General features: G+C 36.3%; 4 protein-coding genes across 4 annotated transcripts; 2 read left to right on the forward strand and 2 right to left on the reverse strand.

Annotated features, from left to right (window-relative positions):
- The first annotated feature begins 1147 nt into the window (after positions 1 to 1147).
- Positions 1148 to 6359, forward strand: LOC21385367. The gene is made up of 4 exons (XM_024161277.1): positions 1148 to 2536; positions 3378 to 3949; positions 4035 to 4254; positions 4766 to 6359. Exons 1-4 carry the CDS (start codon positions 1283 to 1285, stop codon positions 6113 to 6115), a joined length of 3396 nt encoding a protein of 1131 aa, XP_024017045.1. The 5' UTR covers positions 1148 to 1282; the 3' UTR covers positions 6116 to 6359.
- A 2198-nt stretch (positions 6360 to 8557) lies between these two features.
- Positions 8558 to 11998, forward strand: LOC112090303 (E3 ubiquitin-protein ligase At3g02290-like). The gene is made up of 5 exons (XM_024161276.1): positions 8558 to 8736; positions 9079 to 9326; positions 10058 to 10463; positions 10618 to 10727; positions 11459 to 11998. Exons 2-5 carry the CDS (start codon positions 9207 to 9209, stop codon positions 11483 to 11485), a joined length of 663 nt encoding a protein of 220 aa, XP_024017044.1. The 5' UTR covers positions 8558 to 8736; positions 9079 to 9206; the 3' UTR covers positions 11486 to 11998.
- Positions 11999 to 12032: 34 nt separating this feature from the next.
- LOC21385368 (protein NRT1/ PTR FAMILY 6.1) lies at positions 12033 to 15362 on the reverse strand. Its single transcript, XM_010091564.2, has 4 exons — positions 14576 to 15362; positions 14233 to 14450; positions 13523 to 14103; positions 12033 to 13190 (listed from the first exon to the last, which is right to left on the reverse strand). The coding sequence occupies exons 1-4, from the start codon at positions 14847 to 14849 to the stop codon at positions 12296 to 12298; spliced, it is 1968 nt and encodes a 655-aa protein (XP_010089866.1). The 5' UTR covers positions 14850 to 15362; the 3' UTR covers positions 12033 to 12295.
- A 2572-nt stretch (positions 15363 to 17934) lies between these two features.
- On the reverse strand, positions 17935 to 21226 carry LOC21385369 (transaldolase). Its single transcript, XM_010091565.2, has 7 exons — positions 20892 to 21226; positions 20572 to 20740; positions 20183 to 20232; positions 19597 to 19897; positions 18955 to 19143; positions 18690 to 18872; positions 17935 to 18387 (listed from the first exon to the last, which is right to left on the reverse strand). Exons 1-7 carry the CDS (start codon positions 21095 to 21097, stop codon positions 18142 to 18144), a joined length of 1344 nt encoding a protein of 447 aa, XP_010089867.1. The 5' UTR covers positions 21098 to 21226; the 3' UTR covers positions 17935 to 18141.
- Between the last annotated feature and the right edge of the window lie 6476 nt (positions 21227 to 27702).

Raw genomic sequence — 27702 nt, forward strand, 5'->3', positions numbered from 1 at the left:
TCAGTGGGGGGCTTAAGCCCCCACAAAGCCTTCTTTGGTTCGTCTGTCTATCGATCTATGGTGCTAAACACCATTACTATTAGAAAGTAATTTTATATATAGACTTCATATTTTAATATTTGTCTTCTATTAATGGGTGATGCTCAACACAACTAATGTTATCTGTTTATCAAATCTAAATCTATATCATGGAGTGCCTAGAGTGCCTAGCATAAGAAAATCTATACCACAAAACGGTGAACATTCAATTTTGACCAATTCTAACGTCTTTGAAATAAAAAAAATGAAAAAAATAGAAATAATAACATTTATTTTGAGGTCCAAACTTTAAAACACATATACTTTTCATAATATTATAATTCCGTCCACTTTTCAAAATTAATTGTTTTTGGTATTTATTTTATATTATAATATGTCATTTTAAAGTATATTACGATATGTCAAAGTATTATAATTTTATGATAATGACCACATTCACATATTGTATACAAATATTAGCAACTTTTTTGAATTTTCGACTTATGGAGCTTATGACATTACGGTCCTGATTTGTTTTACTACTATAATGTATTCTCTCACATAAATTTATTTTTTAATTCAAGATTTTGTTACACCCAATTTGTTCGATTATATTAATGTCAGAGTCATCTAATATATCGAAACACAATCAATGATAATTATTAACTCTTAGTTTTTAAAGTTTAATTACTCTTAAAAGACGTTACAAGGGGTGAGAAATGACCTTTATTGTCATCAACAGATGCGCGTCATGTAATCAAAATTGTCAAAAAAAAATAAATGTCATTTTTAATTAGTCTTTAATTGTAAAAATTTCAAAACTGAAGGGGTCAATTACCCTAAAAAAAAAATATGAAAAGTAAATTGTCAAATTTAAAAAGTTAAGGGGCATCAAAGCATCTCATTTTCCCTATTTTCTATCGTTCAAAAAACGAGTACGTTTTGGATATTACGTTAAAGGACGGGGTGCAAGATGATAATAATTTATTTTTCTCCCTTCAGCTGCTGATTGGACCGGATTCGGAGTCCGGAATGATGAGGTGGACCCCACTACGTGATGATCGACGGTCAGATCGCTCCCAAAACACGTCATACGCTTCAGCCACTCTCAACTCAAGACTAGCTATGCTAAACCCGTCCCTGTGAGTAAGGCTTTGGGTGAAAATGTCCGTTTCGTGATCGGAAATTCAGACAAATAAAATAAAAATTCCCACAAGAACAAAAACCAGTACAGTCCTCGTCGTCGTCTCCGGCACCGGCGAATATGATCCCGCCGGAGCTCCAACCCCGCTCCTTTCGTCCCTACATCTCCTCCTCAGTCAGCGCTCCTTCCTTCTCCTCCACCCCCTCCTTCAACAATTTCTCCTCCGATCCAAACCCTAACCCCTCCGATGCCGGCCCTTCTTCCCGCAGATCCCTCAACAACAACAACACTTCTCGCTTCTCTCCGGCCGTCTCCTTCTTCGCTCACAACTCCCTCATGGCCGTCGCTCTCCTCCCATGCGCCGCCTTCCTTCTCGACCTCGGCGGCACCCCCGTCGTCGCCACTCTCACCGTGGGCCTCATGATCTCCTACATCCTCGACTCCCTCAACTTCAAGTCCGGCGCCTTCGTCGGAGTCTGGCTTTCTCTCCTCTTCTCCCAGATCGCCTTCTTCTTCTCTTCCTTCTCTTCTCTCTCCTCCTCCTTCAACTCCCTCCCTCTCTCCTTCCTCGCCGCCTTCCTCTGCGCCCAAACCACCTTCCTCATCGGCGTCTGGTGCTCTCTCCAGTTCAAATGGATCCAAATCGAGAACCCTAAGTCCATCGTCCTCGCCCTCGAGCGTCTCCTCTTCGCCTCCCTCCCTTTCCCCGCCGCCGCGCTCTTCACATGGGCCGCCATTTGCGCCGTCGGCTTCTCCGCCGCCTCCTCCTACTACCTCATGGCCTTCAATTGCCTCTTCTACTGGCTCTATTCCATCCCCAGACTTTCCTCCTTCAAGACCAACCACGCGCAAGCCAAGTTCCATGGCGGCCAGGCTCCCGATGACTCGTTTATCCTAGGACCTCTCGAGAGCTGCTTCCACACACTCAATCTCGTCTTCCTTCCTCTTCTCTTTCACATCGCCTCCCACCACTCCGTTCTCTTCTCCTCCGCTGCTTCCGTCGCCGACATTTTCCTTCTCTTCTTCATTCCCTTCCTTTTCCAGCTCTACGCCTCCACGAGAGGCGCTCTCTGGTGGATCACCAAGAACGAGCACCAGCTTCACAGCATTCGCGTCGCCAATGGCGCCGTCGCGTTGGTCGTTGTGGTTATTTGCTTGGAGATCAGAGTGATTTTCCATTCGTTTGGGCGCTACATTCAGGTGCCACCGCCGTTGAATTACCTTCTCGTGACGACCACAATGCTGGGAGGGGCGGCCGCGGCTGGGTCGTATGCTATGGGAATGGTTTCTGATGCTTTCAGCTCGTTGGCTTTCACTGGTTTGGGTGTTGTTGTTAGTGCTGCTGCAGCAATCGTTGTGGGTTTTCCTTTACTGGTATGCATTCTTCTTCTCGCTACCTGATAATACAATGTAGATGGATATTTGAATTTATTTAACGTAGTTATCTCTTTAGCATGACCACCTGATAAAAATGCGGACGGAAGTAGGACAAATTGTATAGGAACCGAATCACTGAAGGTACTTAAGAAACAAGAACATTATTCATCATTTAACAAATTTTGGAAAATTCGATAACTATGGAATAAGGATTCTGTGAAATCTTCTAGGATGTTAGTGGATATAGAATTGTAGTTGGTTGAATGTCTTTACCACTCATGTTACCCGGGCATTTGTGAACATATACTCCTTGTAACTTTCCTTCCATTTGGGTTGTCAAGAATCTTTTTTGCGCTTTTTGCTGGTGTTTCTGCTAGGCTTCGCGCTCTGGTGTTTGTGATTTGGTTTGTTAGGCTTGATGCAAAAAAGGTTAAAAATATCCAATCCCAATTAGGTTAGAACCAACTCCAATCCCAACCAGGTGAGAACCAACTCAAATCCCAACCAGGTGAGAACCAACTCAAATCCCAACTAGGTTTGCACCTGAGAAGGAAGACAATCCTATGGAAGACCTTCCATCAACTGATCAATGAAAAACAATATACAATGTTAAGAAAGTCGTTACAACTCAGTCTAATAGCTAAACAATCTAAACTAACAACCAAACCCATCGGATTTACCCATGTTATGTAAAATGTTAGTTTATCAAGCTTAAAAGTTGATAATCCTCTAATATATTTTGTGGTCTGATACTCTAATTGGAAGCAAACTTTTTTCAGATGCATTGTGTTTGTAGGATTTGGGAATTAACTGCTACTTTTGATTCGTTATTTTGCAGTTCCTTCCATTGCCTTGTGTCGCTGGTTTCTACCTGGCTCGTTTTTTCACGAAGAAGAGCCTGCCATCATACTTTGCCTTTGTTGTGCTAGGTAGCTTGATGGTCATGTGGTTTGTGATGCATAATTTCTGGGATTTGAATATTTGGATTGCAGGCATGTCACTGAAATCCTTTTGTAAACTGATAACTGCGAACGTTGTCCTGGCGATGGCCGTTCCTGGTCTTACCATTCTCCCTTCAAAATTTCACTTCTTAACTGAGGTTGGTTTAATCAGTCATGCATTGCTGCTTTGCCATATTGAGAACCGTTTTTTCAATTACTCTGGTATATATTACTATGGCTTTGAGGATGATGTGATGTATCCAAGCTACATGGTTATTGTGACAACTTTCGTGGGCGTGGCTCTCACAAGAAGACTATCCGTGGATCATAGGATTGGTCCAAAGGCAGTTTGGATATTGACATGCCTGTATATGTCCAAGCTGGCTATGTTGTTTATTACATCAAAATCTGTTGTATGGGTGTCTGCTCTCCTCTTATTGGCCGTTTCTCCGCCACTACTTCTGTACAGGTACTCTCTCTGCTCTTGAAATCCATCAAAATTTGTTGTCTTCCTATGTTCTCTAAGCTTCTTCAACGTGGAAATGAATTTTCAGGGATAAGTCGAGAACAACCTCAAAGATGAAACCTTGGCAAGGTTATGCACATGCTAGTGTTGTTGCGCTATCTGTCTGGTTTTGCCGCGAAACAATCTTTGAAGCCCTCCAATGGTTGAACGGGAGACCTCCATCTGATGGCTTACTCTTGGGCTTCTGTATTGTCTTGACTGGGTTGGCTTGTGTACCCATAGTTGCATTGCATTTCTCTCATGCCCTGGTATCTTTACCTCTCTCTCTCTCTCTCTCTCTCTCTCTCTCTCTCTCTCTCTCTCTCTCTCTCTCTCTCTCTCTCTCTCTCTCTCCATGTATCCATGTAACATTCTTCTTTGCTCCTTGAATATAATTACTCTATCAGAAATAGAAAGGGGAAAGCCAATTTAAATGCCCTCAGATGCTCAAAACTTTTATGTAGCTCTGTTTTGTCTTTGCCTACTCAGAATTTCTTTGGTCATGACTCATGGCATTAATGTGTCTCGTCATGGTTGTCTGCCACATTATATAGTTGGGAAAAGACCATAGAATGTCTTCACTGGCAACACAGTCACATAACGTAAATGATTGATGGTGTTAGTTACTTTATTTTATAACTTAGCTAACTAATGGTTATCATGGAAAACTTTCTTTTAGTTGAATACTTCTTGAAGCTGTAGTACTTTGAACAGAAATCATCTACGTTATTTATTAGTTATTATTTTACTAACGTCTCCTGTTTCAATATCATTTTGCAGTCTGCTAAGAGATGCCTAGTGCTGATAGTTGCAACAGGTCTGCTGTTTATTCTCATGCAACCTCCTATTCCTCTGTCATGGACTTATCGGTCTGACCTAATTAAAGCTGCGCGACAATCTGCTGATGACATCTCCATATATGGCTTTGTGGCACCAAAGCCTACATGGCCGGCATGGCTGCTTATTGTTGCAATTCTGCTTACACTGGCAGCTGTTACATCCGTCATACCAATTAAATACATGGTTGAGTTTAGAGTGTTCTACTCCATAGCTATGGGCATTGCTTTGGGTGTTTACATTTCTGCTGAGTACTTCCTCCAGGCAGCTGTCCTCCATGCCCTAATTGTCGTGACCATGGTGTGCACCTCAGTCTTTGTGGTCTTTACTCATTTCCCTTCTGCCTCTAGCACAAAGCTCCTGCCATGGGTGTTTGCTCTACTTGTGGCTCTCTTTCCAGTGACATATCTTCTAGAGGGCCAAGTGAGAATTAAAAGCATATTTGAGGATGGTGGAGTTGGAGAAATGGGAGAAGAAGACAAGAAGCTCACCACTCTTCTAGCAGTTGAGGGAGCGAGGACATCTCTTCTTGGTCTATATGCTGCAATATTTATGCTTATAGCTCTGTTGATAAAGTTTGAACTTGCTTCGCTGTTGCGTGAAAAAGTTGCGGAAAGGAGTGGAGTTAGACACACTCAACCCGGTCAAAGCACGTCTGCTAGTTTTCCTGCAAGAATGAGATTCATGCAGCATCGACGTGCCACAACTGTGTCCAACTTCACAATCAAGAGGATGGCCACTGAGGGAGCCTGGATGCCGGCGGTTGGTAACGTTGCTACCATAATGTGCTTTGCCATATGCCTAATCTTGAATGTGAATCTCACAGGTGGCTCAAACCGTGCAATATTCTTCCTGGCACCTATTTTGCTACTGCTCAACCAGGACTCCGATTTTGTAGCTGGATTTGGGGACAAACAAAGATATTTTCCGGTGACTGTAGTGATATCTGCGTACTTAGTGGTGACGGCGTTGTACAGCATATGGGAAGATGTCTGGCATGGGAATGCAGGCTGGGGCTTGGAAATTGGTGGGCCAGATTGGTTCTTTGCCGTCAAGAATTTGGCTCTCCTCATTCTGACATTCCCCAGCCACATCCTTTTCAACAGGTTTGTGTGGAGTTACACGAAGCAAACCGACTCGACACCACTGATAACTCTGCCTCTTAATTTACCATCTGTGATAATAACAGATGTGCTGAAAATTAGGATATTGGGGCTCTTAGGGATAATTTATGCTCTGTCCCAGTATCTAATCTGTAGACAACAGTATCTCTCAGGGTTAAAGTATATTTAGACAACACATCATACTCTACAAACTGTACAATAGATTTTCCAATATTTCAGGAGAGGTGAAAGAAAGTTGAGGTTTTGTCGCTTGCTTGCTTTTTCTCAGACTGTCAATTTGTTTGGGCTTTAGCGGTGGAACCAACCAGTACCCTTTTGAGTTTTATAGCGAGATACTACTCTGAGACTTTCTAATATGTGAAAGAAATGTGAATTGCCCTTCAACTTCAAAAATATATTTGATGGTTGCTCAATTGTTGCTCTTGCACTTGTTAGTTATCTACCACTTTTAACCCAACATGCGCTATATGATGGGTTGAACGCCTTGCATCTATCTGCCTCAGAGATTCAAGTTATTTTTGTACAACGCTCTCTTTCCATGTTTTCAGTTCTTGCATTGAATTTTTTAGGAATTTTGTTTTGTGTTGTGTCGGAGTTTAAAATATAGGAATTTAGTTTTAAGGCCGATACAGAAGCGGGTATGGGGGATTAAAAAAAGGGTAATCTATTGGAGTTGGGGAAGATACCCGCCCCTGCCACGTTGTCATTCCTAAAAGTAATTTTCATATATATAGGATCCATTTAGTTCAGTGATTCGAGTCATAAATTCAAGTTGAGATTTAATTTTATGTGAGAGTTTTTTATTGTAGTAAAAAAGTTAGATGTCATCATATGTCGCCGTCTCTCTAACTTGAGTTTTTTATTTATATGCAGATCTTCTTCGATGAGTTTTCATAATCTGAGTGTTGTAAATTCAAGTTGAGATTTAATTTTATGTGAGAGTTTTTTATTGTAGTAAAAAAGTTAGATGTCATCATCTGTCGCCGTCTCTCTAACTTGAGTTTTTTATTTATATGCAGATCTTCTTCGATGAGTTTTCATAATCTGAGTCTGTGATTACATTTTTCAGTGCTTGTGAGAGTATTGATATGTTTAGATTGGATTATTACTTACAATTGCTAAATGGCGTTGGAAATTGTCCTAATTCTGTGTTTTTGTTTTGTGATAAATATATATTTGGTAATCTCAGCACATGTTTGTTATTCCTGAAAAATGATAGATATTTGTTTGGTAAATGCAAACACTTTGTGTTTGTTTTTTGAAATCTGAGTGTTTTTTTTTTTTTTTTTTTTTTTTTTTTTTTTTTTTTTTTTTTTTTTTTTTTTTTGTCAACGATTTGTTCAGTTCTTGTCTTTTTTTCTTCCCCTGAGAAATGATGTTTTTTTTGGCCGATGATGATGGCAGATAGACGGCCGGTGATTGGATGTATTTATCGGTCACCGATTCTAGAGGCCAGATTTTTGAGTTTGAATTAAATAAGTACAATATTTATCTATAAATATTTCACTGATTTTGGGTTTGAATATATTTATCAGTAAAAATTTCACTAAATTTAATTCTTAATCTAGTATATATCATATTTACCAATAAATATTTCATTGAATTTAATTCTCAATCTAGTAAATACTATATTAACCAGTAAATACTTCACTGAATCTAATTTTTGATCTAATAAATATTGTATTTATCTGTAAATGTTTTATTGAATTCAAGTTTAAATCTGCTACATATTGTATTTATCAGTAAATACTTAACTGAATAAGTTTGAATATGATAAATATAATATGATAAATATGATATTTACTGGTAAATACGGTATTTACCAATTACCGGTGTCGGTCACTGAATTTTCAGATAAATATAATAAATATGGTATTTATTAGTAAATACATTATTTACTAGTAAATACAGTGGTAAACAGTTGTCGAGTCAATGGTCGAATTTTTGGATAAATATGATATTTACTTGTAAATATAATATTTATTGATAAATACGATATTTACTAGTAAATACAGTATTAAACGGTCGCTGAAATCGGTATTAGAATTTTTGAATAAATATAATATTTATTAGTAAATACGATATTTATTGATAAATACAGTCTTAAACGGTTACTGAAGTTGGTGGTCTGATTTTTAAGTAAATATGATATTTACTACTAAATATGGTATTAAATGGTAAATACGATATTTACCTGTAAATACAGCGTTAAACGGTCGCTAAAGTCGGAAGTCGACTTTTTGGATAAATATGGTATTTATTAATAAATACAGTATTAAATGATAAATAAGGTATTTATCAGTAAATATAAGGTTGCCGAAAAACAGTCACAAATTATCAGAAAATAGTCTCCAGAGTCAGTCGCTGATCCCGACCATAGTGGACTTACTATAATCTATCTATTTTAAAAAAATATACTATAATTTACTATATTTTTAAAAAATAAATATTTAAAAAAGATAATTAAAGTAAAAAAAGAAATTTAGGAGAAATTTAAATTTTTAATAATATTTAAAAATTAAAATATCAAATTATACTATAATTTACTAATTTTAAAAAATATGTTATAATTTACTACCTTATTTCCCTATCCCAAATGTAAAGAGACGTACAAAAGACTAGAAGAGAGTGTTGAGAGAGAGAGAGAGAGAGTTGCTCAAGTGATGACTCGTACGGACAAGCTTAGAATCGGAGTTGGAGCTCAAGGATCTTCTCCTTCTCCTTGTTCTTCTTCAATCTTCAATCTCTAATCATTATAACATACACCACTCGATTCTGATTCTTCAAAAGGTACGTCCCCAAGAGACATTTCCACTTCATCATCGTCATTTGCTTTGCTTGCACTTGCACTTGCCCTTTCCCTTTCTCTGGGGCTTCACTTGGGATTTTTTTTTTCCACAAACAATCGGATTCCGATCCCCAATTCTCCTTATATTTATTTCCTGATTGCACCTTCCAAGCGAACTAATTTCACTTCCCCATTGTCCGTTTCCCTGTATCTATTGGATTTGGAGTTTAAGCTGTATCATCTTTATCATTATAATGATGAGAATATTAACCAATTTTCACTAAAGATGATGCTAGCTTCAAGATAAACAAATCTGATTTCATTATTACCTGTTTTATTTGCAGGCTTCATTATCAAAGTTCAGAGCTTTGCCAATTTTTTGCAAAATCTAGGGTTTTTGTTTGCTCGTTTCAATTTCCATCTGGGTTGCTCAACAATCCTTTAATTATAAATAATAATAAATAAATAAAAAATGGGTGCTTTGTGCTGTTGTCCATGTGGTGATGAATTTGAGGAATATTCTCTTCCTAGCAATCCATTATACAGGCACTGCTTATGCCTCAGATTCTTTCTCCACCAGCTTTTCACTGGGGTACGTCTTCACAAACATTAATAACTATTACGAGTATCTTTTTTACCCATTGGTTTTTCAATGTGGGTCTATTTTTGTGATTTGATAAGTTTTGAGTATTGGGGTTATTATTTTTATTTCCTTTTCTTTTACTTTTACTTTAGTGTCTCGGTTATGCTTCCTATCTAAGGACAATTGTGTTAATTTTGGTTGACTACCAGCAATTGAATGTTCTGAACGCTCGATTTTCATTTTTTTATTTTTCCCTGAATATTCTTTGTGCAAATTATCTGCATCAGTGAACCAACGAGTATTTGTGAGTGTGTATGTGTGTCGTTTTCTGTTTTATACGTCAAGCAGGTGTCTTTGTGTGTGGATTGGTGCAAATTCTCTAATTCATTGCGTAGATATTGGGAGGGGAAAGTGGAAGGAAGGAAGAATAGGGGTGGAAGGATTAGTAGATTAATTGTAAGACTCACGGTTGGTTTGTTGGAGGGGTTAAGAGAGAAAATAATCAACTCCAATTTTTGATTCTTCCAAAGTTTTAGAAGAGGAAATCTATATCAAGTATAATAAAAGAAACGTCCTTTCTTTCCTCTCCTTGTCCTCACCGAGGTTACATTACCTTAACTTCCTTCCTATTTTCTTTCCCTCTTTTACTAAACACGAAGCCTAAGGTTTTAAGTTTATTTTCAAAGGACCATTTAATTTGTAATAATTTTAGGGCCTAATCCTTCACCGTGAACAAGCAGTATAGTGCAGGATTTCAAAGACTTGACGAGCGCTCCGCTTCATCACCTATGCAAGGAGCTACTGCTTTGACGGCATCATCAGGAATGACCCCAACTCTAACAGAAAATTCCTTAAATGATCATCAACTATCGATCTCCAGGCCATTGCCCTATGATGCTGAGCAGAGATACTCGAGGCCACAGCGCGATGGCTTGGTTTCTAGGCGTGAGAAATCTATGTCTCATCTGCAAGAAGATTCACAAATGAGAAGAAATATAAGCAGTTCTGGCACCGATTCTTTGGGTTTTGGAAAGAAAGAAGATTGCAAATCGTCGGAAAAGCCTTTGGCAACAAAGGTTGCTTATGGACTTACTCATATGAAACCATCATCCGAAGATGAAGACGTCTGCCCTACATGTCTTGATGGTAGTAATTCCGCCATGTTGATCTTATAAAGCAATATGGTTAACTTCTAATATTTAGTGCAGTCATATTTTGTTCTGGTTATGTTGGGTTCAAAAGTTATGTGCTTAAACAGTTCTCGGCACAGATTTGTAATTGTGTTTTTATTTTTCTGCAGAATATACTCCAGAGAATCCAAAAATCACAACAAGATGCTCTCACCATTTCCACCTTGGTTGTATTTATGAATGGCTGGAAAGGAGTGAAAGTTGTCCAATTTGTGGCAAGGTATATTTAGAGCCAATCTTTTAAATTTTATAAAACTTCCCTTGAAGTCCCTCGTCTCTGTTCTAATGTTTTTTAGTCTGTAAGTGGGTTGAATGTAACATTAATTTTCTAAGTTGATGTTACAAGAATAGCTTTCAATATAATTGCTATTCTATGGTGCTGAAGTATATCACAGGTATTTTTACCTTTCTTCGTTAGGGCAATGTTTACCTTGACGTGAATGGGAAGGTAATGTTTACTTACAAAAAAGTGTAATGACAATCTGTTAGGGGCTACCAGCCACATGATATAGAGAACAAGGAAAGGGAATACCAATCCTAAGTTACCTCTTGGTATTGTTTCCCTCAAATGAAATAAACTGCAAACTTACTTTCTTAGCCTTTTAAAACTCATTAATAATTTTGCGCACAAGGGCATTTTAGTACTTAAGTTATATATTTTATTATATTAGTACCTGAGCTATTAGGATTGCCATTCCTCGAGGTAATAATACAGGGAAATTGGCTTCTTAATAGGCAAATAAACCCTAGAAAGGGGATCGATAATCCTCTCCCTTATTCATTTCTTTCCCTTCCGACACCTTTCCCTTTCTGATTGCATTCCATTACAAGTTAGTAAACATGCCCTTCATGTTTTCATTGCAGTTTCCTGGAAATATCACGAGCTTTATACATGTTCAACTTGTGACAATTCTTTCTATTCCTGTATTTTTTTTCCTTTTAAAATGTCAGGAGATGGAGTTCTGTGAAAGTCCCTAATGCTCGTGCTTATGACTTAAAAGCAAAAAGAGTATACATATGAAGCGGCTGTCATCGTCTGTAGAAGAAAAAATATATATATATATATATATGTATATATATATCTTGTTTATACTTGTACATGCTTGCATAGAGGGAATGAATTGTTCATTTTGTGCCGGTATTTGCCCTCCATGTTGATGTTTGATACTTGATACTTGATGTTGGAATGTCTTGTGCTTTCTGTATAGAAATCCACAAATCAGTGGCAAGTCATGAACTCATTGTAAACATGATCATGACCTCATTTCAATGCCTCAAAACATTCAGCTGTTTCTTACCTTTGCGATTCTAGAAACAATGGAAATATCTCAGAATTGTAGTGCAAGTTGATGAATGTTTCGGCCATGGATATGAAGCATGGCAAATTGTAGTGTTCTGCGAGGATGCAAATTCAAACATGGTTTTGCTAGTTTTGCAATGGAATGTATGCTTGTCCGCTTTTATATATGTTACACATCTTTTTATCTTGAAACAATACAAGTGGATTATTTTGCTGGTTTTGCTAGTTTTGCAATGGAATGTATGTTTGTCCGTTACACATCTTTTTATCTTGAAACAATACAAGTGGATTATTTTGCCATATGTGCTCGTGTCACTCACAAGGTGAAGTCTTGAATGTGAAAGCCAATAGTCAACATTTTGGCTATATGCTTGCTTACTTACAAGATGTGAAATTTGCTTTTCTTAAACTTTAAACGGTAACTTTTGTGAAAGGAATCATACAAGAGAAAATAGGCACTCGTCGAACTAAAATTTCCAATCTCCTAGTTATGAAAGAGTAGTAGCATTCTTGTGCTTTTTGTTGATATTGGTTTCAACCTGCTCTACCATCGTAGGCCTCTTCTCTGCCCTGTACTCGTACCTACTTGCTGAATATAGAAAAATGCAGAAATTGACTACACTCAGAGCTGTAAGCAGCCAGTAAAGATTATCAAATCTGCCAGTGTTGATGTTCTGGGACAACCATGAGGGCTCTCCTGTCTCTGGGTTTCCCGTTGCCGCTTTCACAATGCTGTTGATTATGCTGGCCGCAAAGCAACCCATACCTCCTGCGAGAGCAGCATAAGCTGACCCTATACTTTTCATGGCATCGGGTGCTTCCTCGTACAAGAATTCCAACAATCCCACTATGCAAAACACTTCGGCGATGCCAATCAGGCAGTACTGGATTAGCAACCAGTATGCACTTAAGTTTGGCATTGGAGTTAAAAATATCATCTCAAATTCATGTTTTATTGCATAATTTCTTCGGTACCTTTCGAAAACGCCTGCCCATGCCACTGACAGGATGGAAATCGCCAATCCAATGCCGATCCTCTGAAGTTGGGAAGCGCCATGAGGGTGCCCTGTGATGCGCCGGGACAACGGAACAAACGTGGAGTAATAGAGTGAGAGGACAAGGAAAATGCTGAGGCCAGGAAATACGGGCATGCACGTTACAGGGAGTTTGAGGCGACCAATGTGAGTGTTCATTGTGTATGCCTGCTGCACTGAGAGAGTAAGGTACTCTGTTAAGAGCACACTAAGCATTATTGTGCAAGCTGGTATGGGAATGAGCTTCAAAAGGATCTTCACTTCCTCTACTTGAGTTACAGTGCAGAGCCTCCAGGGACTTGGATCAACACCGTCTTCCTTCAGCTGCAGCGCTGCTTTGTCCAAACATCTGCAACGAGCAAACACGTACATTCCATTACCGTGTGTAAAAAATAAAAAAAAAATAAAAAAAAGACCTCATTAAACTGTAAATATAGTTTGTAAATATAGAATAGAGCAGCTTAGAATTAATTGACACGTATCAGCTTGTTGATGAGTTAGTTGTTGATATTCAAGTCTTGTACAGATATATTCATTCATGAGAATTCAGAAAGTTTCTTTCCACAGACTAATGCCATGCAGGTATTTTAATAGAAGGAATCAAAGCAATTGCACTTATTAAAATATATAAATATATATATATATATATACACGAGTGGAAAAGATTCAAATGCAAAGTACCTGAAATCATCACTATGAGGAATCTTTCCACTACCCTTTATGGCAGAATGTTTGCCAGGGACCTCATACAAACCTATCAACTCGCTGCTAGAGAATGATGCCTTTCTCTTCCGAAAGGCGGCAACCAGAACTTGAGCAAACCTTGTGAGAGGGCTGCCTCCGGGCAACCTATGCCTATATAAAGGAGTACCAATGAAGAACACCAAGTTGGATATTCCCATAGCTGCCGCCAATGTGCCAAAGGCTGATCCCCATCCAAGTTTCATTTGAATGTAGACGACTGCGGTGAAGGCGATGATAGCACCAATCGTGACAGAAAGATAAAAAAAGTTGAAAAACCTGTCTAGGTGGGACTTGTAATCTTTGCTTCTTTCATCAAACTGATCAGCCCCAAATGAAGAAACGCAGGGCCGAATACCAGCAGCTCCAAATCCAGTTATGTAGAGGACGGTGTAGAGGTAAATCATTTGCCATGGTTTTGCTGGCTCACAACTGCCTAAAAGCAACGATATCTGTGAGCATTGGTCTTGGTTAGGCAAAAAGACGTCCATCGTGGCGCATAGAGTAATTCCTATCAAACCCTTGAGAATAAAATTTGGAAAAAAAATATTAAAAAAATATATATATATCTGCCATTACTGATTAAAAATTTGCTAGCTGATTAATGATTAAAAATCATGGATTTAAGAAAGGAACAGGATGATACTAACCACAAGATAGATTGTAGTGAAGATTGCAATGGTCCAATATCGACCAAGATATGCATCGGCAAGAAAACCGCCAAGGACTGAGGAAGCTTGTGATATTCCTAAGAAATTGTTGACGGCATTTGATGCACTGGAGAAGGGTCTATGCATTACGTAAAACATGAAGACAACCATATTAACCGAAAGCCCGAAATAAGCCATTCTCTCTGCCATTTCATTCCCTGTTTTTTTTTTTTTTCAAAAGCCAATCTTAGTAGCCACAAAACACAAAGCCAATCTTTTTTTTTCTTTTTTTTTTTTTTTGGAAAAAGAAGGAAAAAGAGAGAAGAAAATTGTGGAAGTTTACCAAATATGAAAAAGGCAGCAATCCAACCACCAGTCCTTGAGAGATCAGAAATTGGTTTCCCACGGATATTAACCGGCGTGGTTCCTCCGGTATAACCACGGCCAAAAGCCGTCCTCCTGTCATCGGATTCAATGAAATAGATTCCGAGCTTCTTTCGCTGCAATGATTCAGAATTTCCACCCAAAGCAGTAGTAGTTGTGGTAGTAGTAGTAGTACTACTAGTAGCTGCCATCTCTACCACCCGTTTTGGTGACTTGATCTCTCTTGTTTCCATATATCTCCGCTTTCTCAATTAGCTTACCCCAAAATTTACCGTTATTCTTTTGTAAAATCAAGTAGCTGGAGCTAGAAGAAACTATCAAATCTGTTTTACTAGTTTCATACACACACATATACAACCTTAAATATACAACCTCAAAGTTGACCGCTTGTACCAAAACCAAGTTTCTGTTTTGCTAACTACTACTACTACTACTACACACACACACACACACACAAATACTTATAGGACTGTGGAAAAGCTTATGCTTTATAGTGGCTGTGCGCAATTTGAGGAAGAAATCTGTCCTAAAATGGCAATTTGGAAAAGTTTTTAGTCTCTCTGAGTGAGGACTGTGGAAAAGTTTCTTACTTTGGGAACAGCAGCAGCAGTAGTAGTGATTAAAACCAAGAAAAAGGGGCTACACTTAAATGAAGGAGATGTCAAGATCTAAGAAAAAGAAGACGATAAATTATGGATGGTATCTGCTAAGAAAAACTAACTATATCTCATTTCCTAAATATTAAATATGAGAAGAAAATGCATTCAATTGCCTACTTTGTAGGGTGTATTGTATCAGATGTTGTTGTCAGTTGAAGGAAGATGGGCCTATCTTCTTCAATGTACTAAAATTATTATCCCCATTTTCCCAACCTCCCCCCACTTACCTGTCATAAATATGCCACTACACCCAATCACCATCATTAATTTACTGCTTATTCCAATTATGAGCCTCTCCAACCACATCTTTTCTTTTTTTTCTTTTTTTTTTTTTGAACTCTTCCACTATTAAAATATCTTTTGGCAAAATTCTCCCCTATATTTTTTATTCTCTTGCAAAATGAACCATTTGCTAAGTTGTTCATTTGAGTTTGTTTCTAGTTTGGCTTTAGTTCTAGGGTGACTTTGTTTCTAGACAAGTCTTCTGCTGCTGCTGCTGTATTTGTGGAGGGCTGCCTGTAAGTCCAAGATCATGATTGTTGTTGTGTAGAAAAATATGTTTTGCCACGTCGGATGATAACCGAGCTTCACATAGCCTTCACCCGTCACGTCAGACAGCCGTCGACGTTTTGAGCTCATTTTTCCCTCTTTTGATTGTGAAAGGACGGATCGTATGAGAAAATTCATACAACCGTTGACCCCACACACAGTCGAGGCACTGGTACCATGGGAGGATTGACCGGGACGGAGACCGCGACTTGTGAAATATAATATAGATGCCAAGAGCAGGACGCATGAGTTTGGATCCACGTCCTAATAATGACCTCTGAGGTGACATGAGAGAAATCTCTAAGTTACTTCTGGGTTTAGAGAGTAGCACAGAGAATGATTACCTACCCATAAACCACCTAGAACGGACCAATAGAAATCACGGAAGATCCGCAGGGCCGCTATAGTGGACAAAGTGGGTGAGTGAATAGTCCAAAAAGTGCTGAATGCTACGGTCTAGACAGGTAGGATAATAGGCTACTTGAGAGAAACCATTAGAGAAACTCTTGACACAGTCCGCCCCATATGTAATATGTAAGATATAAAAGGGGCAAAGCCCCGGAGAGAAAGGATGGATCTTTGTAATCTTTGAAGGAAGAAAGAAAGAAAAATACAATAACAAGTGGATGTAGCTCTTTCATGGTAGAGTGAACCACTATAACCTCGTGTGTTCTTTTTCATTTTAACGACAAATCTATGCGCCTTTAAAATACCTTAAAAAAAATACAACTAGTTACATTTTCCCGATAATATAATAAGTTTTGGCCGATGACCCGACTGACCACCGAGTGGTAATCCAGCGTAATCTTGTTAACAAAATTCCACCGTCAACAATTGTCATCCGACATAATTGAGAATCTATTTGCCCTTAAACGGAAACGACATCACACTAATTATACCATGCTTGAAACGACAAATATTTTTTTTGAAAAAGAATGTTTTTATGTTAAAAAATTTAGATGTCTTTACTAGTCAAAGTTTACTGCATTTTGTCCCACAAAAAGACCAATCGTTCGTTTCAGAATTTTTTGACTTCTGTCTCTTCTAATTTAGGGTATGTTTATTTATACAATTCAAGTCAATTTGAGTAATGTGAGAAAAAAATACTATAATAAAATATTAAATTTAAACTTTTATGAGAAATGACTTGAGTTATAAAAATGAAAAAGACCGTTTTTATGTTAGAGTATACTACGACACTATCATATTACTTTTAATTTTAGTGTTGATTGTGATTGAATTATCATATCAATTAACCATGAAAGACGTATTCCACAACTTGTTGTCGTATTTATTTCACCGATTTAAATTTTTAATTTTAAATTTTTACAGTTAAAAATATTAAAAAAATATCACATTTAACTTTTTTATTACAGTAAAAAATTATTAAAAAATATCACATCTACTTAAATTAAAAATTTAAATCTGTAAAAAGAAGGATGCCATATCCCAACAAAAATATCGCAATTGTCTATAACGTACCGGACGCGTAAAATCAAATGTGACTCTTTAATGCTGACAAAATCAGAAATTACCTAGAAGCTGCCTCCCTACGATCCAGTGATCCACTTAGGACAAAGAAATGATGTAAAATTAATAATAATAATAATAATAATGTGTTTAATAATCATACCCCGCATGCTATGCTTTTTTTTTAGCATAAAAATCATAATCCGCACGCTTAATGGTCAAGATTAAAGTGGGAGAGTGAATATTGATTTTAATTAAAAGCTGCCACGCATTCACACAGCGCTGAGGAAACATCTACATCTACATCAACGCGTGATGAGATGGGAAAAAGAAACGTCCGGTTGTATCATCAATCATGTAGAGCTCTCAAATAAGCTTAAGCTGGACCGGTTGTGGTTGGATCGAGTCAGGAGTCGACTCTGGTGATTGTGAAGGCGTAAATAACACGACACCAATCCCAAGAAAAAAAAAACAAAACAGACGTTGGACTTTTCCATGAGATTATTTTGACATGCATGCATGCCTGCCTAACGCCTCAAAAGGCGTCTCACGGTCTCTGGTACGAGTCTGCGCAACTATAACTTCGTACATCTCGGATTTTCCAAAGACATTCGAGACAGTAAAGTAAAACACAAATATCTAACTCAACACAAGCTGCAAACATACATAGAGATCATAATACATCATCCACGTCTCACAAAAGCAAAGCATTCCAACAAATTTACATCAACACAAAAAAAAAAGCCACCAGCTTTTATTAAATTCATAATGCACCCACCAAATAGGTAAGAACGCCATAAGGCTTTTTTTATAACCCCCACAACAACATTAAGCAAAACCTCTGAAATTACAGGCTAACTAGCTTAAGAGAGTTTGCCTTCTCTTGCAGCGTATCCAGCAGACTGTCAAAACTTTTCTTGAATGCGTCCACTCCCTCCAGCTCAAGTTGAGAACCCACATAGCTCCAGTCAATTCCCAACTTCTCAAGTGCACTGTAAATGCCCTCAGCCTCGGACACATTCGAATCAATCGTCCTTGAAACACTACCGTGGTCAATAAAAGCTTGTAGGGCTTGGTCAGGCATGGTTGATACCTACAAAATACACAACGGTCAACCGGGATTAAACAGACTAATGTGAGCAATGACCAAATTGAGTTTCATCAAACAGGAATTCGAATTCTTCAAAACATCAAAGCTAATATAAATCAGGAAACATAAGAAAAAAAAAGGTATTAAAACTTGTAGTAAGCACAAAAGATAGGCCATAGGCTAAGCAGCATGTTGTTTAATTATATGGTATCTCTAAGAGAAGCTTATCTTCTCATTTGCCATGAGGAACAATTATCAATAACTCTATAGCTCAAGACATCAGGTTGAATCATAAGATAAGTTACCGTGTCGGGACCAATAAGAGGAGCAACGTATAAAGTGTCAGGGTAGGCAGGATTCTTGACGCTAGTTGAGGCCCACAACACCCTCTGCTTCTTAGCTCCTTTCTTTACCAAAGCATCCCACCTCGGGCCGGAGAATTTCTTTTGGTAGAGTTTATATGCTAGGGCCGCTTGAGCTACTGCAGCCTAGAAACAGTTATTTGTCATTGTGTCAGCAAATCTGCAACTTACTGGTTCTAATAGGTCCAGAGAAACATAAATGAATTACCTTTCCTCGGAGATCTAGGGCCTCCGGTGTTCCAATCTTCTCAAGCAACTTGTCAATAAGGGTGTCCACCCTACTAACAAAGAAAGAAGCAACACTAGTTACCCTAGACAGATCATTTAGCCCAGAAGCCTCAAGGCCGTCCAAATAAGCATCGATAACTGCTTCATATCTAGCAAGAGAAAATATAAGCTGCACAAGCCATGATATAAAGTTAAGATGCTTCCATGTGAATTACCGAAAAAATGACATAAATATATAGATGTGCTTAGAGGCCTAACAAGAACTCTCAGTCCTTAGCGATCATTAAGCAGCAAAAGCTTATTGTAGCAATGAAGTGTAACACATTGCTATAAGTACTACTCGACATATCTATTGAATTGGCATTAGTAATAAAACTAATTAAATTGGACGGATTTAATGGGTACTAATTTGTGTCGATCTTTAATTTTGTCAGCTTTTCTTTTCTTTTTGGTTTCTTTCTTTTTGTTTGTTTGTTTTTTTTTTTTTCCCTTTCTGTGATCTCCTGCTGATCTCTTGTCCTATGTACTGATTTCAAGATCAAGATCCATAAATAGATAAATGCACTTATAACATGTTAGCCATATAATGTTAGAAAAAACAGAGATAGGTGGGATTACTTACAGTAACATTGACACTAATACCCTGTGAAATAACTTGCTTAATTGAAGGGATGCAGGGAGCTGTAGCAGGAATTTTAATGTACACATTTGGGCGGTCGACCACTTTATGTAACCATTTTGCAGCCTCTACAGTCCCCTGAGTGTCATCAGCAAGTTCCGGTGAAACTTCAACAGAAACATATCCATCCGCAGCATTTGTTTCATCATAGATTGGCTCAAACAGCTTGCAGGCATCTTGAATGTCCTTCACCACAAGTTCCCAGTACGCATCTTCAATGCCTTTCCCGGATTGTACAAGCTCTCTGTGCAATTTCATTCATTAAAGCTATTATATTCTAATGAATTGCTGGTATCAAATTTCAAAAATCTTCCCCTCACCACCTAGAACCCAACAAAGTAAATAACATGATAAATTTATCCAAGTCTCGAGACAGTTTGGCAAAAACACAAACATTTCAAACGGACAATTGTTTTCTTTACATCAAAATAAACTAGCCCATCAAGGAAATAGGAATCATAAGCCAACAACTTAAGGGGAGTGGAGCAGCGATGGTCGTCGATTATAATACAAGTAATATCAATAATACCTGAACTGGTCATTGTAAGCATTAGAAGACGATATTGCTTTCTGGAAAATCTGCAAATTCATACATCAATATGGAGCAAAGTTAACGCAATTGAAACACATATATAGATGAAATAACCAGAAAATGGAAGTGCTCTTTTTCCCCCTATTCCCAGCTAAAAAAGAGAAGCCCCACAGTTAATTCTTTTATCCACATACTCCTGTTCAAGATTATTAATTTGGTTTTTTTTTTTTTTTTGGCAGCTAAAAAAGAGTACGTCGTTTCATTTGTTTGATCCTTGTCATACTTTCCAATAATCTTGTTTCACTTTGAATCAAGAAAATAAAAGAAAACATTTTGCATGCAATCAGTAGAAAACTTGAAAGAAAGAGAAGATATAATAAGTTTACCGCAGGGTTGCTAGTAACACCCCTGACGCCAGAGGCAATAAGAGGAAGAAGATCGGTGACTGGTCTGCAGAGGTTATCGTACCAAGGACTCTGTCCTTCCTTCTCGTATAGATCATGCAGAACCGTCCTCTTCGCTGGGCTTCCGTTTCCCGAACTCGAACATCTCACCCTAAAGCATTATATTATATAATAATACATAAAACATTTTTATTAATTAAAAAAAAATCATGAGATGCAGGAAATGAATTATTATTAATTCAAAAAATTTATGATTCATCACATCCACAAACAACAACAAGAGAAAGATGCAGAAAACTTACACTAAGGAAGCGTTGACTGAGGAGTTTCTGGGAAGCGAAAACTTCGAAGATGAAGAAGAAAGTTTGGTGTTGGAGGTGGAAATGGGTCTGAAACCGATCAACAAAGACGCAGGGTTACGGGAAGATCTCGGGGGTCTCAAGGTCGATGCTGAGAGAGAATATGATGAAGAAGAAGAACAAGTCGAGAGCTTGGAAATGGACGCCATGATCGCAGACAGAATAGAGAGAGAGAGAGAGAGAGAGAGAGAGAGAGAGAGAGAGAGGGGGAAGGGTTTGTTTCGGTTTGGTGCGGAGAAAAAAAGGCGAAGGCTTTTGACATCACTATTACCAGTACCCTGTCGTTTGGGTTTTTATTGCCTCTTGAGTTGTTGTAAGGTTTTTTTTTTTTTTTTTTTTTTTTTTTTTTTTTTTTTTTATTGGCAGAATACATTTTGTTGTAGGGAAAATGTCCTTTGTGTTATCATGAAATATGTTTTTACTTTTTGGTATTTTGTGTTTTTTTTAATAATTATCAAATAGGTAACTCGAGGTTTAGAAAATACTTTTAAGTTATTCTAAGGCAGTTTTTTAGAATATAAAATGACAAATTTGTTTTTATTATTAATTTCTCATTTAGTTGATTAGTTTGTAATTTCAACGAGCTTGTAATAATTTTCTATTTGGTTGATTAGCTTGTAATTTCACATTTAGTTAACTAAATGAGAAATTATTAATAATGAAAATTTTGTCACTTTATGTCTCAAAAAATTATCTCAAAATACTAAAAAAATCATTTTTAATATGTCAATGTACTTATTAATATTATAAAAAATACAGAAATCCTAAACGCATATTTTAAAATTTAATATAATACAGAGTATCAAAATAAAGATAAATTAAATATTTAATGTTTATAAAAAATTTATTCATTTAAATGATATTATTGAAAATTAAGACGTTTAGTTTATAGATTTAAAATCATGATTTAGAATCATTTTCAGTTTACGTGTATTTTTTATGAGAAAAAAAATACTATAACGAATCACAAATTATGATTCAAATCATAACACGAATTTACTAATTAAATACAATCATTATCTAAATGATATTTTATTCAAACTCTGGTGGCTTTTACATACTATGTTAAGAAAACAGGGGCTATCAAACTCTTTTTTGTTGTTATTTGTTTTATTCATATTAATTGTGTATTTTCAGAGGAAAAAAACAGTGCATGGTTAATAGCTTTACATCTCTCTCTGCGAGTTATTACTAGTTTTTTTTTCTTTGCTAAAGAACTTATTAGTTATTAATTTATTAATTTAACTTGTGTATTTCAAGATCAAAAAATAGTTTCCTTAAAAAAAAGAAAAAGAAAAAAAGAGGTAGGAGGCTATTTGATCGACCAGACTAGAAGTGGTAGGTGGTGATATTGACTCATTTGGAGCAAGGTGGGTATTTGGGGAAGTTTGGTGGCTTATTATTATTATTATTATTATTATTATTTTCTTTTCAATTTTCTCATATTCTTATTCTATTTTTTATGATAAATTTTATTTTTATCTCTAAATTATAATTATTCTGTCATTTTACCTTTTAAATTTTAAAAAGTGATATGCACACCTTTTAAACTTTAAAATGTTAACAAGAATACTCCTCATGTCACATTTATCTCTTATATACTGATGTAGCACTAAATTAAGGATTATAAACTTAGGGGTTGTTCTTTTGTAATGAAATTCAGAAAAGATTTGAACTCAAGTTAAAACTTTATTTTTAATTCATATTCTTTTATAAAATTTGAGTTTAAATTCGAGTTTGAGATTAAACTCGAGTTCAAATTTCTCTTTCAATTCGAGTTCATAAACTCAAACTTAAGTTAATGAACAATATTTTTTCTATTCTTAAAAATATCATAACTTTTTCGTTTTAATTTTAATTGAGATGATTTTTTTTATGCATTCATAACGAAAAGATTAATAAAACCTCACTCATATACCTTATTAAAAATTTTCATCACCATTAAGTTTTTATTAAAATACTATTTAAATATAAATTTAAGTTTTGACCCACCTAAACACAAACTCAAAAAAATTCTTAATTCAAATCATAACTCAAATGTGCACATCCAAACACAAACTCAAGTTACAACTTCAACTCAAATTATAATTCAAACTCAATTAAAAAAAAAACCCATTTTTTACCCTTCCGTCGTCACCACAATTTCCATTCCACCGTCGCCAACTTGCTCCCTCCCCCACCACCGACGGCCCACCCCCACCCCCCGCACGACCGCCTAACCTTTGCGAAGAAAACTAGAGCTCGGGGCTAGGACGACATCACACCAAGCGGAAAAATGGGTTGCGAATCGCGCCAGAAATAGGTGCGTGGGGAGCTATGCTCGTTGAATCTGGGAACTGAATGGCTCGGCCGGATCTGTGCGTGGTGAAGTTGGGCTAGTTGGATTCAGGCGTGTTTGCATTAGAAGAGAAGATAATAAAGAGGAAATTGTTCTTATCTTTTTGAATATAAGTTTAAATCTGAGTACAGGATTTGTGCTTGTTGATATCTGATGTTTAGGTTGAATTTGTGAGTATTTCTTTGTCATTTTGACATCTCATTCAGGGTCGTTGAGTTCACTTATTTAAATTTTTAATTTGAGCTGAGATATAATTTTATGTAAAAATTTTTTATTTTAATAAAAAATTAGATGTAAAATTTTTTATTATAATAAATTTAAATTTTAAAATTTAAATTAATAAAATAAACGAAGTTTAAATATTTTAAATCTGAGTATAAATTATTTATCGTGCTTTTTTTAGTTCAAGGAGATTTCTTTTTAATTATAATTTCTCTAATAATTAAAATTATAAACTTAACTAAATTTATAGTCTCTAATTTAGTGTCACATTAGCATTTAATGTCAAATGCGACGAAAAAAGCATTTTTATTAACATTTTATAGTTTGAAGAGTATTTTTTAAAATTTTAAAATTAAAGTGACATAGTGATCATAGTTATGGGTAAAAATAAAATTGATCTATTTTTTTTATTTTTGATACCATCTGCTGTCCTCTCTGGTAAGGCAGAGTTTGGTTTTTTGGGGGTGATAGTGGAAAAGTTGACAGATAAGTCACCCTTACTGCCACTCTACAGAACGGTACATGAGATTTTCATCTCATACGGCTCCTCGTTCAATTCTTTTGAAGTCATTGGATCCTTTTCCTCGTTCGAGAACCTTTTCCCTTCTTCCACTCCGTTCCGAAGAGTAACTAGGACCAATTCAGTCACGTTTTCATTCATTTGGAATCTGGGCTCTTCTACTTCTTTATTTACTTTACTTATTTTTTTTATTACTTTTCCCTCTCTTTTCTTTTTTGATTTCTTTTTTGATTTTCTTCCTTTCCATCATTCCTTAAGTGCCAACAGAAATAGATAATTGAGGGCTTGTTATTCAACAGTATAACATGACTTATATCCCCATGTCAACCAGTCTCAACATCCAGAGAGATATCATAGATAAGATAAAGAATAAAGAAGAGCTTGTCTTTATTCTTTATCTTATCTATGTAGATTTATTCATTTTTTTGAAAAAATGAAATGAGTTAATAAGTTTGAATTTATATACATATGATTTTGATATATTAATTATAATGGGATAATGGGTTGCCCGGGACTCGAACCCAGAACTAGTCGGATGGAGTAGATAATTTACTTGTTAGAAAATAAAAAAAAAGGTAAAAATCTCTCCCCAAGCCGTGCTTGCATTTTTCATTGCACACGGCTTTCCCTATGTATACATCTAAAAAAAATTCAGTTCCTTCCCTAGATAGGACTTTGAATACTCAGTTGATCAACCCTTACTCCATAAACATTTCATAATAGAAAAAAAAAATGAAATTTTTTGTTATCTTTTTTTTGTTATCATTTAAGGATAATTTCCATTTCCATAGTTGCATAACCAATCATTTATGATTGACAAGATCGTTGATGCAAAAAATATCCAAATACCAAATTCGACCTTTATATGACATCCTATTAACTCCTAATATGGTAATCTAATAATATTATTAAACCATAAAAATAATATATATTAGTTTTTCGGTGTGAAAACAAAAAAAGTTTGTGACGCTGAAATGGGTCTCCTGATATATCAGATAAAATAAGAAATACCCTTTATCTCATACTACTCTTTTGATACATAATGGAATGGAACGATTTTGAAAAAAAAAAAATTCTCGTATCGAATTCGAAGTGCCATGCTATTATTACTTAATATTCATATATCGCGAAGGCATAGTTTTCTTTTTTCTCTCAAATCAAATAAAAAATTCATTGGCGCCAAGCGTGAGGGAATGCTAGACGTTTGGTAATTTCTCCTCCGACCAGAATAAAAGATCCCATTGAAGCGGCTAATCCCATGCATATTGTTTGTACGTCTGGTTGCACAAATTGCATAGTATCATAAATACCTAATCCAGGTATTACCCATCCGCCAGGAGAGTTTATAAACAAATAGAGATCCTTAGTATCATCCTCTATACTGAGAAATACCATAAGACCAATAAGTTGATTCGAGATCTCGCTATCAACCTCTTGGCCTAAAAAAAGTAATCTTTCTCGATAAAGTCGGTTGATTAGGATAAAATTGTATCCCTTCGGAACCGTACATGCATCTTTTGATGCATACAGTTCAACACAAAACGCGAAAAAAACAAAAATCAATGTGTAGATTTTTTTTTTTTTTTTCTTTTGTCATAGCAAGCTCTGTCTAACTTGTAACAAAGGGGCTTTTTCTTTCATTTAAAAAAAGATGAGTTTTGGCCTTTTTCTATTTATATATAAATAGAATTTCTATATATAAATGGAAATAAAAAAATTCACTAAACTTATCGGAGTAACTTCTCATTGATGTATTGTTTAATCGGAATCCAATCCAAATCACGATGTAATTTTCTTGTTCCTGAATGGTCTTCTTGAATTCTTTTAGGTTTATGCTCTACTCCGAGTAAAGATCGGACCGATTTTTATTTGCATATATAAGACAAATGATCCAATACTACGTCTTTTTGCTACGACTTCTTTATTTTTCAATTAATTTCATATCTCCCGCCAAATATTAAATATTCAATGCATTCATCATATTACTCGATTTATTAACAGTTTTAGATCACTTCTATTTCTATTATATTAGAGATTATAAAAGAGATTATAAATCGAATATTATATAAATAAATTATAAATAGAATATGATATTAAGTAGAAATCATAGATATATTACCTATTGGTTTTTTTTTCTAAACGGAGCCTGGATACTTCATTTTATTATTTGAACTAAGCCAACCATAAATTATTCTAATTGCTAATATTAATCTGTATACCCCCCTAAAAATAGATTTAATTGTACTTCATTGCATTTCACGCTCCAAATTTTGTATGATTCAATCAATCTTTGTTGGGCGAAAGAGAGGATATCTCAATCGGGAAAGAGAACGGGGAAATACCATATGACCCAATATATCTGACAAGTCGCACTATACGTCAACCCACGATGCATCTTCGTCTCCAGGACTTCGAAAAGGTACTTTTGGAACACCAATAGGCATTAAATGAAAGAAAGATTAAGTACTATATCTCACTTTGATGTGAAAGCGTAAAAATAGGTTTATTGTCTTAATAATATCTTATCTTTTATCATATTTTATCCATAGATTGAATAAGTTCATAAAAAAGGAAGACAGAATCAATAAAATAAAATTCTTACAAGTGGATCCTTTGGATGATGAACAAATATAGATGCAGTTACTCATATAAAATGCTATCAACGACCTACCATTGCGTATTGGTACTTATCGGGTGTAGAATAAATCTGCTTCTTTTTGTTCCTACGAACAAAATTGTTCCATTATTATTGAAAGACTTTCTTACTAAAAGAATAGAACAAATAGTAATCCTTTCCCCGAGATAATCCACTAAAAAAGTAAGAACCATAGTATATTTTACAATGCAATAAAGTTACATAGCGTATATTTTTGATTGATAAAGGGGTATTTCCATGGGTTTGCCTTGGTATCGTGTTCATACGGTCGTATTGAACGATCCCGGTCGTTTGATTTCTGTCCATATAATGCATACAGCTCTGGTTGCTGGTTGGGCCGGTTCGATGGCTCTATATGAATTAGCTGTTTTTGATCCCTCTGACCCTGTTCTTGATCCAATGTGGAGACAGGGTATGTTCGTTATACCCTTCATGACTCGTTTAGGAATAACCAATTCATGGGGGGGTTGGAGTATTACCGGGGGGACTATAACGAATCCGGGTATTTGGAGTTACGAAGGTGTGGCTGGGGGGCATATTGTGTTTTCTGGCTTGTGCTTTTTGGCAGCTATCTGGCATTGGGTGTATTGGGATCTAGAAATATTTTGTGATGAACGTACAGGCAAACCCTCTTTGGATTTGCCCAAGATCTTTGGAATTCATTTATTTCTCTCAGGAGTGGCGTGCTTTGGTTTTGGCGCATTTCATGTAACAGGATTGTATGGTCCTGGAATATGGGTATCCGATCCTTATGGACTAACGGGAAGGGTACAAGCTGTAAATCCAGCATGGGGTGTGGAAGGTTTTGATCCTTTTGTTCCAGGAGGAATAGCCTCTCATCATATTACAGCAGGAACCTTGGGCATATTGGCGGGTCTATTCCATCTTAGTGTCTGTCCGCCCCAACGTCTATACAAAGGATTACGTATGGGAAATATTGAAACCGTCCTTTCCAGTAGTATCGCTGCGGTCTTTTTTGCAGCTTTTGTAGTTGCTGGAACTATGTGGTATGGCTCGG

This window comes from Morus notabilis, unplaced genomic scaffold (assembly GCF_000414095.1).
Source record: "Morus notabilis unplaced genomic scaffold, ASM41409v2 Scaffold90, whole genome shotgun sequence".
NCBI classification, from domain to species: Eukaryota; Viridiplantae; Streptophyta; class Magnoliopsida; order Rosales; family Moraceae; genus Morus; species Morus notabilis.

Excerpts from the sequence above, each read along its gene's own strand:
- LOC112090303 (XM_024161276.1), top strand. The coding sequence starts at position 9,207 with ATGGGTGCTTTGTGCTGTTGTCCATGTGGTGATGAATTTGAGGAATAT. Across the intron at positions 9,327-10,057 it reads TCCACCAGCTTTTCACTGGG|TATAGTGCAGGATTTCAAAG; the intron begins GTACGTCTTCAC and ends GTGAACAAGCAG. Across the intron at positions 10,464-10,617 it reads CTGCCCTACATGTCTTGATG|AATATACTCCAGAGAATCCA; the intron begins GTAGTAATTCCG and ends ATTTTTCTGCAG.
- LOC21385368 (XM_010091564.2), bottom strand. The coding sequence starts at position 14,849 with ATGGAAACAAGAGAGATCAAGTCACCAAAACGGGTGGTAGAGATGGCA. Across the intron at positions 14,451-14,575 it reads TGCTGCCTTTTTCATATTTG|GGAATGAAATGGCAGAGAGA; the intron begins GTAAACTTCCAC and ends AAAAAAAAACAG. Across the intron at positions 13,191-13,522 it reads CCTCATAGTGATGATTTCAG|ATGTTTGGACAAAGCAGCGC; the intron begins GTACTTTGCATT and ends TGCTCGTTGCAG.
- LOC21385367 (XM_024161277.1), top strand. The coding sequence starts at position 1,283 with ATGATCCCGCCGGAGCTCCAACCCCGCTCCTTTCGTCCCTACATCTCC. Across the intron at positions 2,537-3,377 it reads TTGTGGGTTTTCCTTTACTG|TTCCTTCCATTGCCTTGTGT; the intron begins GTATGCATTCTT and ends GTTATTTTGCAG. Across the intron at positions 3,950-4,034 it reads CCGCCACTACTTCTGTACAG|GGATAAGTCGAGAACAACCT; the intron begins GTACTCTCTCTG and ends ATGAATTTTCAG.
- LOC21385369 (XM_010091565.2), bottom strand. The coding sequence starts at position 21,097 with ATGGCGTCCATTTCCAAGCTCTCGACTTGTTCTTCTTCTTCATCATAT. Across the intron at positions 20,233-20,571 it reads GTGTTACTAGCAACCCTGCG|ATTTTCCAGAAAGCAATATC; the intron begins GTAAACTTATTA and ends ATGAATTTGCAG. Across the intron at positions 19,144-19,596 it reads GTATTAGTGTCAATGTTACT|CTTATATTTTCTCTTGCTAG; the intron begins GTAAGTAATCCC and ends TGGCTTGTGCAG.